This window comes from Anas acuta, chromosome 15 (assembly GCF_963932015.1).
Source record: "Anas acuta chromosome 15, bAnaAcu1.1, whole genome shotgun sequence".
NCBI classification, from domain to species: Eukaryota; Metazoa; Chordata; class Aves; order Anseriformes; family Anatidae; genus Anas; species Anas acuta.
In genome coordinates, this window is record NC_088993.1 from 11,440,593 (window position 1) to 11,456,259 (window position 15,667).

The 15,667-nt window shown below is 42.9% G+C and overlaps 1 protein-coding gene and 1 long non-coding RNA gene across 2 annotated transcripts; one reads left to right on the top strand and one right to left on the bottom strand.

Annotated features, from left to right (window-relative positions):
• Window positions 1-2,431: 2,431 nt before the first annotated feature.
• On the bottom strand, window positions 2,432-15,578 carry TMEM130 (transmembrane protein 130). The gene is made up of 8 exons (XM_068698835.1): window positions 15,145-15,578; window positions 12,631-12,921; window positions 11,058-11,226; window positions 10,222-10,391; window positions 9,518-9,602; window positions 7,341-7,543; window positions 6,175-6,287; window positions 2,432-5,479 (listed from the first exon to the last, which is right to left on the bottom strand). Exons 1-8 carry the CDS (start codon window positions 15,215-15,217, stop codon window positions 5,303-5,305), a joined length of 1,281 nt encoding a protein of 426 aa, XP_068554936.1. The 5' UTR covers window positions 15,218-15,578; the 3' UTR covers window positions 2,432-5,302.
• On the top strand, window positions 13,065-15,121 carry LOC137864602 (uncharacterized). The gene is made up of 3 exons (XR_011101568.1): window positions 13,065-13,561; window positions 13,787-13,917; window positions 14,353-15,121. It is a non-coding gene; the product is annotated as an uncharacterized lncRNA (long non-coding RNA).
• Window positions 15,579-15,667: the final 89 nt, after the last annotated feature.

Here is a 15,667-nt window from a genome sequence, read left to right on the forward strand (position 1 = left end):
CAGGTGCTGCTGGGGAGCGGAGCAGAGCAACCTTGCCTTTGTGACTGCAGCAGCCAGTACAGGACAGTGGGGAACTCGCTGCACCCTCCGTCCTAAACCTCCTCAGGCAGTGAGGAACCTGCTGCACCCTCTGTCCTAAGATGGAGCCCTCCTTGTCCGCCGTGACCTGTGCAAATGCACTGGATTCAAGTGTGATCACAAGTGAGTTCCTCGCACGTGGAAGAAATTCAGCATTGCCTAGGAAAATTCAATATTGCCTAGGAAATGCTTTTTGCATTGCACACCAGCTCCCCAGGTTTGGGTGCTCACCCCGTTTCAGGGGGTCACTGAGACTCAGCTGCTGGCCTTTCCTGCTTGGCTTTCCACCAGCCCCAGGAGCCTGATTCTGTGGCTGCACTTAGGTGTTGGGGTGCTGTGCTGAAGCAGAATGAAACCTGCCCGGTTTCAATATTAGCTTGTTTTTATTAAGCTGAGTGTTTTGTTAGGTAGCTTGGGGTGGTGAGAGAAATGTGTTAAACTAGAAGTTAGTTAGTAAGGGAAGACTGTGATTTATCAAGACTGAATGAAAGCAAGGGTATTGCTATTTAATTAGGCAATGTGTTTGGATTTTTTGATTTATTTTCCTTTTGATTTAATTCAAAATATTACAATAAATAATTTGTATATAATGAAAGAAGAATAGATTAAGGATAGGAAGCTGAAAAGACAATTAAAAAGCTCTATCACTTTATTTAGCTGTTAAACACATGCTATTGATCCAATAAGAGATTTTGTTGCCGTTGTCTGTTCTCATTTTGTACTTAAACTGTAGCTGAGAAGGGACTTTAACTGACAGAGTCCTCATTTGTGTTACCAGGAAGGCCTGAGCTCATGGAGCTGTCAAACCAGAACGTGCCTGTTTGCTGCTGCTTCTGCTTCCCTGTTCTGAGACCTACCCAGCAAGTAAGAGGGGCTCCAGGTGCTTTCAGGAGCTGTTTGTGTCAGCTCTGTGCACACAGTGCTTCTGTGTTCTACTGTGGGCTGCTTTCTTCTTCACTTTCCTTAATTTAAGGTAAGTCATTGTGGATTGACACTTCACAGTTACTGTCCTTTATGAAAAACTGTATTGTTTTCCATCCAGGGTGGGCCTAGCCCCACCAATGTCTGCTCATGCAGCCTGTGAGGGACTTGGACACTGATGTTGGGTCCTGCAGAGCAGGGTGTTGTCTTGCCAAGTGCATTGAGTAAGCTACAGAAAGCCCTCTCCCACGAGTGTTACAGCCTGCATAGCTTGCTCAATCCATCCGTCCACCCGCTTCCAGCCAGAGCCACAGAGCTCACCCCGTGTGGGGCAAGAGTCTATTTGCGTAGGGACCGACACCGAGTCATTTTGCATAGCTGCTCGGGGTGGCACCCAAACCTGCGGTATTTGTCTTGCAAACAACTCGAGTTGTTTTATCGAACCTGGTTGTGCATTCAGCTTGCATGCCACAGTGAGGAGCTCATAAAAATCATCACTGGAGCCTCCGGCAGCAGCTCCCGCTGCCCTGGTGGAGCGCGATTGCTGTGCGTGGGGAGCCCCCTGCTGCGCAGCGCGCCCTCGGGCTGCACAAGAAGCAGGGCTGGGCAGGTGGACGCGGTGGATCTGCAGCTTTTTAATCATGGATTTTAGACAGGCGTCTACAGCTGCCTTGCTTGGCACTGTGCAGCAAGCTCTGTATCTCTGTACAGCTCCCTTTAGCCTCCTGTAAATGGTGATAATGGCACTTCCCTGTCTCCCGAGACCACTGCAAGTAAATGCATTTGGCTGGGGTAGCCCTGGGACCACAGAAGCTTTCTGCTAGTGCTCCAGTGTAATTTGCTCTTGGAGTTGTCAGTTGTGCAACTGTGGCATTTTCTACCCCAAAAAAACTATATTGCAACTGCTCTGCTTGTGCACACTGCTGTAGGAATTGCACATGCTGGCAATTGAGCATACCCAGCTCAGAAATAAGTTTCTGGAGCTTCTGTGTTCCCCATGTTGGTGTCTTCAATATAAAAATCCCCGTTTGTAGTGCTTAGTGAGCTGTCAGAGTTGAGGTCTGCAGGATTGAACAGTTTTGTGACAGCTGCAGGATAGCACTTCAGTTTCCACGGAAACTGGCACTGGCTCTCCAAAATCAAGGTGAAGTGTTGGCTGATTATCTAATAATAATGCTGAGCATTTAAATATGATTTTTTTCACCCTCCTCTTGCTGAAACAATTGCTGTTCCTACAGCATCCAGCAAACGCTATAGAGGTCTTGTGAATTCAAAATGTTGCCACAGCTTGGGCTGCATAATCTGCTTTCCAGAAAGACAGATTTCAGCCTTGATCTGGTTGGCCACTGAACCTTATGCTCTGCTGTTAAGATGAAGGGCTAATTGGGCCCCACATCTACTGCACCAGTGTATATGAGACAAATTAGAGAAGTACGGCATTTTTTTATTTTTATTTTTTAACTTTTACCATACATATTCATACTATGCCTTTCTGGGACATTTTTGTCCTCAGATGTATTTCCTTGACAATAATTCTCAGTTGCATAAACTTCTTATCTGCTTCCACTCTTGCTTATCACCTGAATTTAATTGCTCCTTGGCTTTGTACTCGCTGGACTCTTGTTTTGTATCAGTGAGTTTCATCGTTTTGCTGAACATTCCTTCTTCCAGGTCATTGATTTCTAAGGTTAACAAAATGAATCCTCCTGCTGATCCTCGTTACGTTCCACTAATCTCCTTGCTATATCCTGAACCGCTCAATTACCTTTTGTCTTCAGTTTCAGAGGCATTTATTGAACCCACAGATCAGTCTTTTGTGCAGGAAACAGTTTAACTTTAGATTCAGGAACATGTTCATGAGAATAATTCTTACACCTCAATTTGTTAAGGCTGTTTAAATTTTCTTGGCTAATTTGCTTCTTGACATGCCCTTTTATGTGTACTTTTTCCACTGCTTCTTTTTTTGCAAGAGATGTCTTTCTTTCTAACCTCTATTCGTTTCTGTCTGCTCTCCAGTAATATCTTCTACTATTTGGTAGTGTTGACTTTCTGCCTTGCAGCCCTTTATCTTTTCTGCTCTTCTGAATAGTTTGACTCCTTTGCCATCCTTTGGTCATTTTAGGAAACCAATGTTCTTCTGAAGGGCATTTGCTCTGTTTTCTTCCATAAGAAATTGAAGATTTTCTTAGGCCTGTACTTTACCTGCCACATCGCTAACTCATGTCCCTTGGTTTTTGACTGAGAGTGGGATGGTGGGAGATTTGTCACAATCAGCCATAACTCAGACATAATGGGGAGAGCACATAGACACAGAAACCCCAAAGTGATGTGTGTAGCCTAATACCACATGAGACCCTTTGCATAAGTTAGGTATGAATGGTAAATTGGGCAGAGCATGTGCCTTTGGGTATCCTCATCCTCCATCCAAAGTTACCACCATTTCAGGTACCTACAACTGGCACTCTTTGCTGTCTCATAGTTAGTGCCTTTCTGGGAGTGAAATATGGAGGAGGAAGGACTTCTTCTAGACTCTTTAGGGTGCCAAGGGGTTGTTTCCAGGTGTATTATCCCAGGAAGTGTCACACATCAGTCCCAAACTGAAAAAAAAAAAAAAAAAAAAGGCCCAAACTAGTGCAGAGAGCCACTGTGCAGTCTGTCTAGCGCCACTGTCACTCCGAGTTGTGTTTTTCATATTGGAAATCTGGTATTTCCAGTGTCCAAGGACCGTGTAGCCATTTAAAGAACACACTGATGTCCCGGAACAAGTCACGTGCCTTTGGCAATGGCTCAGGTGGCTGCTATCTCAGGAATAAGCAATAAAACTGAAGCTCCTAAGAACAATAGCTTCTTTGCTAGCCTAAGGAGAGGCACATTCTTAACAGTGACTGAATATGACTGAAGATAAGAGCTTGACACTGGTGCACTGAGAAGGAACACAAAGGACACCACTCCTAATCAACAAGTTCACTTATAAATACATCTTCTCGTATAAAGCCAAAATAAGCTCTGCCCTGGAAAGAACTTTTTTTGACAAAACCTTGGATTTACTGGATCAGTTATTTTAGATAATCCATTTTGCATGTGTTAATTATCAAAGCCCTTCAGAGGTTATATAATTCTATTCACAGATGAACTGAGACTCTGGCCTTCTCTAAGGAAATGCAGAAGTTGGATGCGTGAAATAAAAACCCTGAAATCTAATGGTAAATCCCCTCCCATTCAGTGCACCTGAGAAATTATGGCATACATGAAAAACCCCAAGTCCACAATACCCATAGGCTTTAACTCAGAGGTAGGGAAAATGTAAGTGTCATGTTTAAGAAAAGAAATGGCCCCAAATGCAGTTCTGCATGAAAGCCTCCAGGGTACTCTGAAATACTTCACAGCAGGAGGCAAAAGCTGGCTGAGGAGGAAGCTGATCATGGAAGATAGTTTTTATCAGGCAAAAAGTTTAAACAGCCTTGAACATTGACTATAAATTGACTGTTTTGCTGAGCAGCTTTGAGCTACTGGTTATTGCATTTTTGAAAGTGGAGCTTTGGTGGCTAGCTGGATAGTAACGTAAGGAAGAAAAGAAGAACGAATGTTCTGAAAAAAACGCTAAACAGATTGGAGTGGTGCACTACTGCATTCAAGTCCTGGAGATGGGGAGGCTTTCACGGCAGGTGCTGCCATTCCCCAGGAGCCCTGTGAGCAGCTAGCTCTCCATGAGCAGGTCAGCAGCCACTGCAGTCCCACAGCATCTCGTTAACTTAGAAAAGGACTCCTTCAAGACGGAGGAAAAAACACAACATAATTAGAGATCCTGCTTCATTGGAAGCACCTAGACTAAACCCTTTCCCAACCTGGACAAGTCGGTTCCCTTTTAGAACAAATGTATATTCAGCAGCCTTTTGGATAACTTGCATTTCCAGTAATATTTTTTATGGCATAAGAAAGAGAGGTATGTTTGTTTTAAGCATTATCTTATTTGAAATAGACAGCAAAAGGAACAGAGAAATTATAAGAGGTAGTGAGTTTAGCAAACCTGCACATAAAATATTTTTTTCATAAGAATAAAATGCTTTTACAGCTGTAAATGTATACACCCGTATAATTTAAAAATACAAAGCTATTTTTACTGTGTTTCAGGCTCTTTGTTTTTTGGATCACACAATGAAACACTCAAGTGCTGGACTTAGCAAAGTGGTTAACCTCATCACATTGGCAAAAATAAATCATTCATGCAGCACTGGGCTTGTAACTCACCGTAAGTGAGAAAGTTAAACTTGGAGTTAGTGTAACCAAAGTGCAATTGTGTTCTTCACACTGTGTACATTTTGACTGGCTTGTAAAAAGAAAGTAGAAGTTCATGACTCTCCCTGGCAGTTTCTTGAGGTGACTGAAGAAAACATGATCTGCAACATATTTGGCAACAGCCTGGCTCCGAATGAGAAGACAGGTTTTTATCGGACAGTGGAGAAAAGTCGAAGTCAGCTACCTGGAAAAGGAACATTGAAGAGAGCACTTTTAATTCCAGTCTTACCTGTTCAACTAAGACAAGCGAGAATAGTTTGGGCCAGAAGTAGTACCTGGTCCTCAACCAGTTTCATTCAGCAACCAACTTTAAATAGATTTCTGACTTTTACCAGCTGGACACGTGGCTTGCAGCAGTCCCCCTAGAGGTGTATCATGCATAGTGCTACATAATGTAAAATGTATTAAGTATTTTCCAAAGGGCCAGGAAAGCTATCTTTAATTTAGAAGCTCATGTTTATTATAAATATGATAATGTAACAAGCTATACCAGGGAGATGGAAGGGCACTGGGGAGATGAAGGTCACATCTAATGTTGGGTCCCCATTTAGCGCCTCTTCAAGGTAACACACCCAACCTTTCTTGTTAGCCCCTCTCTGTTTTCTTCTATGGAACCACTCAATAGATCCTCTGGAAGGCATACGTCAGTGCAAGCGGGTGCTTGGGATCGTTAACTACCCATAACAGCCCTGGTAGCTTGAATTATGTTTTTATTTCTCCCTAAGACAGAAGCATGCCTGTTGCTTAAAATGTTTGCCAAGTCAGACAGATACCTGGGAAATGCTCCCTCCCTGCTCCGTTTGCTTGGGGATGAAAGAAGGGGCATGGTTGAGAGGTATCTAATTACTATCTCAGCTCAAAGTAAGAGTAACCAAGTACCTCCACGAGGTCTTTCTGTTGTGTGTTACTTCGAAAGGTCGTGTACAGCACCAGTCCTACCATCACTGAAACCAGAGCGACGCAGAGCAGGACAAAGAAAGCTGGCTGGAGCCCTGGGAAAGAGCACAAGGGGACATTCCTGGAGTGATACAATACACTGAGAAGAGGTAACAGTGAGAAGAAATAGATGTTTTAGAAGAACTTTTCACTTTCTTAGAACAAAGGCCATGGGTGCATCAGGGAACAGATTTTTCAGCCCAGCTCACTTCAGGTCTTTCTGAAGTCACAGAAGTAGGAATACAGGATTGTAAGGGTCATTCTTTTTATTTTTCCCTGCTTTCTTTTTGTTCAAACTGCTTAAAAAAAACAAACACCTGAGCTAGATATGTTAGCCCTAACTGTCAAGGGTGTCTGAACCTCTGTGATACCCCAAGTGGATAGGAAGGAACCTTGATCAGCATCATTTTCACAATAACTGGCAGCCTCCAGCAAAAAGAATTTTTGCCTCTTAGCCCTGAGTGCACACCAGTGCCTTCTGGTGTCAGCTGCCCTGTATTTACAGAAGTGCTGGCCCATGGTAGGATGGCAGAACTGTTACATTATCACAGTCCTGCTGTCACCTTGTCAGGTCCTCTTCATTTGGCTACCTAACCACTTTCTCATCTGAGTCAGGGACCCCATATGGGGGCAAGCAGGCACGGGGAAGCCAGCAGAGACTGCTGGTAGGGGGAACAGAAACATGGAATGAAATGGAGTTGTAGAAAAATCTACCCTTAACAACAACAACAAAAATACTAAAAGAAGAATTGAGACTGCATATTAAAACAGTGGTACAGATGCATATGTTTTCCCAGTTATCCTAACTACAAGAGCAAGAGACTATTTAAACTGAAAAATATGTAATTTAAGTAACTCAGTCTTCCCAGGGAACTCATTAGCTTCAAGATGCTCTTGAGACTAAGGGTTCAGCAGGATACAAGAAGCTCAGAGCAATTACAGTAGGCACATTATAGGGTTTCCTTTCTCTTCATGTTTCCAATGCTTTTGGGGATCCATACTAGTTTCCAGAAACCTCATCTGCAGGCCAGTTAATCCCTGATGTGTTAGAGACTGTCAGATTCCCAGACAATTGGGAATCTGTGCCGCTCAAGCTGGCTGCAGCTCACCTGTTGGCCACACTTTTATTTCATGGTAGGTCTGCAGCATCGTCACGCCATTCTCTACTCGGACGCTGAGGCAATACTGCCCAGCATCGCTGAAGGTATGGCTGAGATTGTAGCAGGAGCCATTAATCACCACCAGATGGCATTTTTCACCTTCCAGTGGAATGCACTCAGACTTTATAAGCCAGCATAACGACAGCGGTGGGCTGAAATGACATAAAAAGAAATTAAAAGCTGCAAAATTTCCAGTTAGGAGCTGATGAATCACTTGGATAAAATAGATTAACTTCATTATTTTCAAAGCTGTTATGCTAACTACAAATAGAGAAGTAATTAACAACACAATCGCTTGGTTCATAGCATTTGTCAATTGAAAAAGGTCTTTGTGGTGCTTCTGCAAACAACAAGCCTTTCAGCTGAGAGCTAGATACCTGTGTGGGTCATAGGCAGGCCATTGTGTAGAAAAACCCACAGTCCTGCTCCAACAGAGACAAAAGCAATCTTCTTCCCCTTCTAAGGGAGTATAGGTTGGTTTTCTTTTTTCTTTTCACAGTGGGGATCACTGTTTGTGCTACTGAAGTACTGAAGTACACCCAAGACTTCTGATTTACCAAAACAAAACAAAAAAGTGTAAGCTGAGTACAACAGACTAAGTCAGGAAAGTTAAATAGATTACAAGGACTATGTTATTCCCTTACAATAACAAAAAGCTTTTTAGTTGCTATCAAATGATCTAGGTGCAGTCTACTTTATGGCTGTATGTCTTCTCACTGTGTCTAGCTGATGCTGTTTATTTACATTTTCAGATCCTTGCTCCAACTGATTCTGCCTGGACTCTCCTTACACACTATGGACTTTGATTCAGACAACAGAACTTTTCTTTACCGCATTAGCATTTTGTTGCTTATCTGCTCAGGATATTCTCTGCTAAAGAAAGCAGCATGGTTCTGTGTTTAGCTCATTTTCTAGCTTTGTTTCTGATCACGTCTCTCAAACCTTTGTTACTGGTTTTCTGTCACCAACTCCTATCACAGCAGTCCCACCCCACTGCTAAAGGTTAGATCTGGCAAGCATTGCCCATCCTAGAGCCAAGCCCACTTTTAGGGATCTCAGGTTTGCCTGTAATGGTTTTTAGCTATTCATATTTACTTGTATGCTATCGCCAGCTTCCAGTCCTGTCAATGTGCCGTTCACTTTGTGAATGCAAGCTGTGCTGCATTTGTGTATCAGCACTATTTATGTCTTTGGCAAATGACTGCACTGGGTGCTGCTCCCTCTGTCCTACATCCCTCCTAACAGCCCTGCTCTTTTTAGGTTTGTTTTTGGAAATCCACCATTAGGGCAAACAGCTCCCTGAAGCAGAACAAATAAGGGTCACTCTTCTGGAGAATAACCTCCCCCCCCCCGAAGGAGCTTTTCTGAGTGCTTCAATGGTATTTGAAATGTTTCTGCTATATGAAAAACTCCCTCGCGTTCTAAATAGTGCAGCTTGAGAGAGCTCTTGCTAGAATCAGGGTGCTCGTGGCTCTCCTGCATTCCTACAGAAGTAAATGATTAGTTCCCCAAGTTGGTCTTTTCCCACTGTGTCACATTCACACTGCGACATTTCTCTTTTCCCTATACAGGAAAAGTTTTGTTGTTTTTTGTTTGTTTGTTTAAAAAAAAAACTTCCCTTACTGCTTTGAGCCTCTCTGTCTCATTCATCTTGTGGCAACCTTTACTTTGCCAAACTTATTCCCCAAACCCATCACTCCCAAGTGCCAAAAACTGCTGCTATTCAACAGGACTCTGAGTACAGTTTAATTTAGCATTGGGGAAATTGGTCAAGGAGAAAAATTCAAAAGGGAAATTTAAAATGTTGTTTTTTTCCACTATCTGTCTCATTCTCTTTTAACGTTCTGTTTACAACGATGTAAAGATCCTCATTTACCTATGAGGATTTGCTGAGGAGGTGTACATTTTAACGTTCTACTTCTCTGTAAAGCTGTGGGCTCTGTCAGGCTCTTAGAGTTCACAGTACTTTAAGTCAAGGAAAAGCAATATTCAACAGTATTTTCTTCAAAGGAAACTTTTTTTTTTTTTTAAATAGTTCTGTGGGGTGCAACTGACTTTTAAGGAAACAGTGGAGGAAAAAAAAACTTAGATAATGTGTTCTGGGGAAAGAAGTGTTTGTTACTTACGTGCCATTGATATGAAGAGATAAATTCAAGTTTTCCATTACATGAGTCTCTCTGGAGCCCACTACATTAATGCCTTTAACAGCATCTGAGAGGAAGAAAGAAAGCACATCACACTTGACATGTAAACTTGAAATTCACTGGAATTCCATGGATGCTTTGATTTCACAGACTATGCAGATTTTAGCTGCATCATGTACACAAATAATAATACCTCCATCACACCCAAAATATAAACCTGTCAGTAGAGTTGTTGTAAGTTTTCTGAATGTTTTGTGATTTATTTTTTTAGGCTATAATTAACTACTTCATTAATCCTTTATTTTTTTTTTTTTTTAATATGAGTTCATTTACTCCTAAAGCTGATCAAATCAATGAAACTTTCCTAATGCTAGTTTTAGCTAATTTATTTTTTAGGGATAGTCAGCATAAATTGAACAAATCCTCCATAAATTATTATAAACAAATTATTTTAAGTTCTAGTTGTATGCAAGACAGTAACAGAAGACAGCGAAACTTTTGATAAATTAAGAAGAAACAGATTTTATATTTTTTGTGAACTAGAACAGAACAAAGTCTGTTTCACAATGAAAACTCTTAATATTGAAAACCAACGCCCAAGCTGTATCACATTACAAACCCACCACCTAGATTGTATCATTACATATACAGTAAATCCTGTTTTGAATAAAATGTTTTATTTTTACCTAACAGCTCCAAAGAAGTGGTAAAATCACCAGTTTTCTGCATAGTTTCCTTTTCATGTATGATGCTTCCAATTTGCTCCCATTCAGCTATGACTTTCAGATGTACTGTGCGATTCCCCATGGTGGAGTAGTTGCAGTAGACAAAGGGTTCCTTGGTAATCTGATAAACTCTGCGTGCAGCGTGAAAAGATACAGAATCAAAATTGTTTTTTATCAAGTACTTGCACATTTCTTATTTAAGTTTAAATGCAGTAAGTGTTAAATTATTTTCTTTAATAGCCACTGCTACATTCAGCTGTGATTCTATTTCTCCTTTATGATCATGGATTAATTCTCCTTTATGAGGATTAACACCTGTGGCATTACATTGGCGTAAAACTGATAAAACCACATCAGTATCAGACCCAGTGTATTTACACACTTTTAATCAATAAAATTAAGGATAGTGCTAAAGGAATTCACAGAATGGAATACAAATAGTGAAACATGAAAGCTACCTTTATAACAGGTGGACTGTAGGCTAACTGAGACACTAAGAGGAAAAGATAAAGATTTTAAAAATAAAGAAAGGAAGAAAGAAAAAAATGTAGTATTCAAAAATTAAATCTTACATTTCTGTTTGCATACTCATTTGCATTGGACATACATTTGTACTCAAAAGGAAGAATATAACTGAACATATCTCTTCCTCCCTACTGTAAAGTGGCTTACGGGTGTACCAATGGGTAAAGGTACATGTTTTGTCCTATAATTTAATCAGGATCTCTCTCTAGATGAGCAGCTGAATCAGAGGCATTTTGAATAGTCATTAAAGCAAGCAAAGTAACCACACCTACCCATCTCCAAAATCCCAGTTGTAGACAAATCTTGCTGACTTGAAGTAGTCACTTGGATCATGAAGACAGAAAGAAATCCGGGTCACAGCACCTGTGGAGGAGCTAGAACCATGCCTGATGAATCTACTGTCTTCTATCTGCGCGATGGTAAGATTCCCTGTGATAAATTCTGCAGAAAAATAAGGCAGACAAAGAATGTCAGTGTATATAATTTTCATAGTATGCTCTATGTGACTGTCAAAATGATATTTGAAATACATGGCATAGGTTTTTCTGTGCCCCAGTCCAGACAAGTAAGTATATTTTGAATGTGTTAGTCTGCTGGGAGGTTAACTGACTTCATCAAGGTTATACAAAAGGTCAACATGAAGCTTCTAGTAGGACTGAGAGGAAGAATCCTGGACTGATTGAGATCAATAACAATGTTTACTATTGATTTTAAAAGAACTGGGATTAATGTCAAGTGTTTAGAAAAAGGGATTCAGAATCAAGCTGTTTTGTGTATGCGCTTCCTTCATGTTCATTTTGAGTATGTGTATCCTTCATTGGTTTTGTTTGTTCTTAAAGTTTTAGTTACTTTCCCATGAATTAATTTTTTATTACTGTGAACTACAGGTGCGCTACACATTGTGAATATAGAAAGGATAAAATTTAGATTTTCATGTCTGCCAGATATCCTATACCTATGTTTGTTTCCAAGGACTAGCAAAAGTTGATTAAAAAACAAAACCAAACCCTTTCTACCTATGAATAAAGAGGTATCATGATGATATACTTAATCAGATTATAAAGTTAATGACATATTAATTACTAGTAACAGACTCTCACCCTGTTAAAATTAATTAAAACTGGTTAACTGTTCTCCAGTTGATGTGCAAATAAAAATAGGGCTGATAATGCAGAACTCACTGGAGTTGTAATTTATATTAATTATTGGCAACCTCCTTGGGCTTTTGTGGGTGCTTTTGTTCAGGGAAGGCAAAAAGGTAAAATGGGATCTTACCTTCCATAGCTATAGAAAGCTTCTATCCCTTTTGCTTAAGGCATGAGAACGTAAGTGTAAAGAGGGAAAGGAATAAGTAAACGTTCAGCAAGACAGCAATTCTGAAGCAAGAAAAGATGCCATGTATCCTTTTAAAAAGGCTTATCAATTGAGCTCGGTGTTTCTCAAAGGAAAATCTCAATAGCTATTCCCCAAAACTTCAGCTGTGCCCTACGGTTAGCTCTTTTGTCCTCACACATCCTTATCTTCAGCTGGCAGCTGGGTCTATTTTGGAGGGTCTAAGTAGAGCAGTAGGACATGTGGTTGAAGGGACATGGTTGCTAGTCCCTGAATGAAGAGGTGGTAGGAAGCATTCAGGTGATATTTCATGTCAGTCCCTGCATCAGAGATTAGGCTAACCATGCTGCATCATTGGAAAACCATCTTTCAGTAAAAGGCCACACAAATCAAACCCTGTTGGAAGAAGCCACATTTATGTCTGACTTTGCTTTTTTTGATGCTAGCAAAGGCAGTGGCAATTCTGATGTGTACTGAATCCCTGAAGATGTGGAAGTTGTAAAGCTCTTTTACCTGTGATCTGAAGCACAGTGACATTTCTAGCAACTGGCCGACATAACCAACAGTTTCTGTGAGTGACCCACACAGACACAGGAAAAGTCCCAGGAAATTCACCAGTCACATTAATCATGGAATTCAACTGCCGCTCGGATTTGTCTATCAGAATCAGAGGAGCATAAATCCAGTTAAAGTGATACAAGTTTGACGCAAGGCTGTTGTTCTTAATCCTTAGAGTGGCGTGAACAGTGGCTTGAGCTCCTGTTGTGATGGGACCATTGTTGGTTATTTCCAGATCATACTCCTCTGTGGAAATGAGGAGGGAAAAACAAAACAAAACTTGTTGTAAATAAATAAGTAACATGCAATACACATTTTAATTAGCCAGCTGTAGGTACGTGACTCACAACAGCATTATTCTAAAACTTTACTTTTTTTTTTTTTTTTCCATTCAACAACCTGGAACAGAAACAGTTGCACATATATATGCACATTTAAATGTTAAACAAACTGTTAGAATGGGTCCTAGAAGTGTCAATAGCAGAAAGGAGTCTTGGATTAGATCACCAAAACTTTGATGAGGTTTTTTATGGGCAGAGCTGGGCTCTGGCTGAAGGTGCAGTAATGATCCTGACAACGCAGTCACTGAACTTCCAGTTATTGAAAGAAGGCCAGGCTCAGCTCTAATCCTGGTTGTTCCAATTAATTTCTAATTAAACACAACTGTCACAAGCACAAATGCAAGTGAAGGTGAAAGCAGAACTTTTCAATAATGTCCCTTTCACATCTTTTTGATTTCTGCAGCGTTAGTGAGGAGCAGAGTAAGGAAGTCAAAGGTGAGGACGCAGAAGAGTCCTCTGCAGCTACAGAAAACAAAAGTTACCAGCTAGCCTTAAGAAATCTCTCACTCAGCAAAACTTTGAAAATCATGAACTTTCAAATCCAGGTAAGATTTCATCCCACAGTTTCCTTCTGCCTGCTCTATTGACCCACAGGTCTCCTCCCACCTTACTCCTAAGGAATGGAAAAACCTCAGGACCAGTTGCTTCTCTATGATCCACCACTGATTTCCCCATCTAGGAAAGGGCCAAAAATCCCAATGTAAACAAAACTTGAGTATTGAAAGCTGTAAATGCTAAAAAATAAACTTTCTCACTTCTTGATTTCCCAGACTGGAAGCAGCAAGGCACAGAACCCGTGATGCTGACCCACCCTGCTGCTCTGAATCGCTCACCCTCACCTTCCCTGCTAGGTTACCCAAGGCACTTCAGCTCTTACAGGTACTGCAGTGGGCAGAAGCAGGTGAGCTTTGGCGTGTGGAAAGGATACATTCAGTTTTCACATGTATCCCCAGGTCTCAGCACTGGGAAAGCATTTTTGTACTTCTGTGGGTTAAAAAGTAGCAGTGCAACAAGATTAAATGACCTGCATGTGTTAAAGCAAAATAAAACACTGCAAGCTGTGAGTTACGGCTGAGCTGGGGACAGGATGCGGTGGTTTGCCACTGTTCCCAAGCCTGTGTCCCTGCTCTGCCTGCCTCTCTTGTGGTGAGCAAGGGGGCAATGCTGGGCGGAGCAATGCAGCTTTGGGGCTGGGGTTCCTGCCCCAAAGGTTCCTCACCTTCAGCAGCTATGACATTGCTCACAGAGGACTGGAGCTTCGAGCTCCATTAGTTGGACTTTTTCACCCATTGCCCGTAATGCATTTTTGTTTGTGTTTGTTTTTTCTTCTTTTTAGGCAGGGGGGAGCACTGAGGTTAGCTAACCCCTGTATTGAACTTCCTGCACCAGTCTGGATGGGGTGGTATGAAAAGAAACCCAAAGCATCCCATTAGCATCCTCATTTCATTCCACAGATCACAGGTGCTGGACAAATCTGGAAAAGAACTGTGGAAAGTAATTTTCACATTAGTGTCCAAACGAGAAGTCCTCTGTTCCCATTTCACAACACAGGGAACTGCCCTGAGTTCAGGGTTTTTTGAGTTCACAGAGAAACATGTGCGATTTGATGAAATCCAGTGCTGAGACATTTCAGGTCTCTAGAAGATTCAGGCTACCTTCCACTTCATCTCAGCAATACTTGGGGAAAAAAAAAAAAAAAGAGTCAGCTGCCTCATGCTTATCTGGCACTTGTCCTTGGAGGCTGTTATCACGGTACTTCGCCAGCCAGGGCCACCCTGAAGCCCAGTGACTGCAGCAGCCGGAGATTAAGCGGCTAACCCAAGGTCACCCAGTGGAGCAAGGCATCACCTCGTCCTCTGCTGGGCTTCCTTCTACCTTTTTCCCCCTCTAGTAGGAGGCTGCGCGGGTGCCAGCACAGGGAGCAGGAATAATTTTAGAGCTTTTAGCTCAGGCAGCGCACCCCTCAGCCCCCCTCAGCTCCCTCAGCCCGGGCTGCCCCAGCATCTCCACAAGCACCGGGGCGGCAGCGCCTGAGGAGGCGCCATCCCCCGCCGGTCTCTGCCGCCGGCCCCACAGCCTCACGCCCCCGAACCCCTCCCGGTTCCTCTCGGTAGCGGCGGCCCCTTACCTGCCGCCGGGACGGCTCTGCCCAGCACCGCCACCCCCAGCACCAGCAGGATGGGGCCGCTCAGCCGCAACATGCTCGGGGGCCGTGGGGCTGGGGGCTCGCTGCGCTGTGGGGCCCGAGGCTGCCGGCGGTGCTGCGGCACCTCCGCCTGTCTGTGTGTCTGTCTGGCCGTGTGTCTGTCCGCTCCCCCCGCAGCCTCCTCCGGGGGCAGTTCCTGCGGCGGGGCGGGATGTTAACAAGCAGGGCTGGGAGGCATCAAACGCCCCCCGTCTGTGGAGGAGGTGGGCTGGGGGGGGGGGAGGGGGGAAGATCGTGTGTTTGGCTTGGGGGCTGACAGTGGATTAATTATTAATTAACGGTAAATCGCTCCTCAGAGCCAGCAGAGCCTCCGAAGCTCTGACAACTGGCTGAAATGTTTTGACGTGACTCTGCTCCCCCCGGGCTGCTTCACCCCCACAGCCTCCTCAGCCCCCCGGGGGGCAGCTCCTCGCCCTGAGGGCCGAGGGGCAGCGCCGCGTCCCCC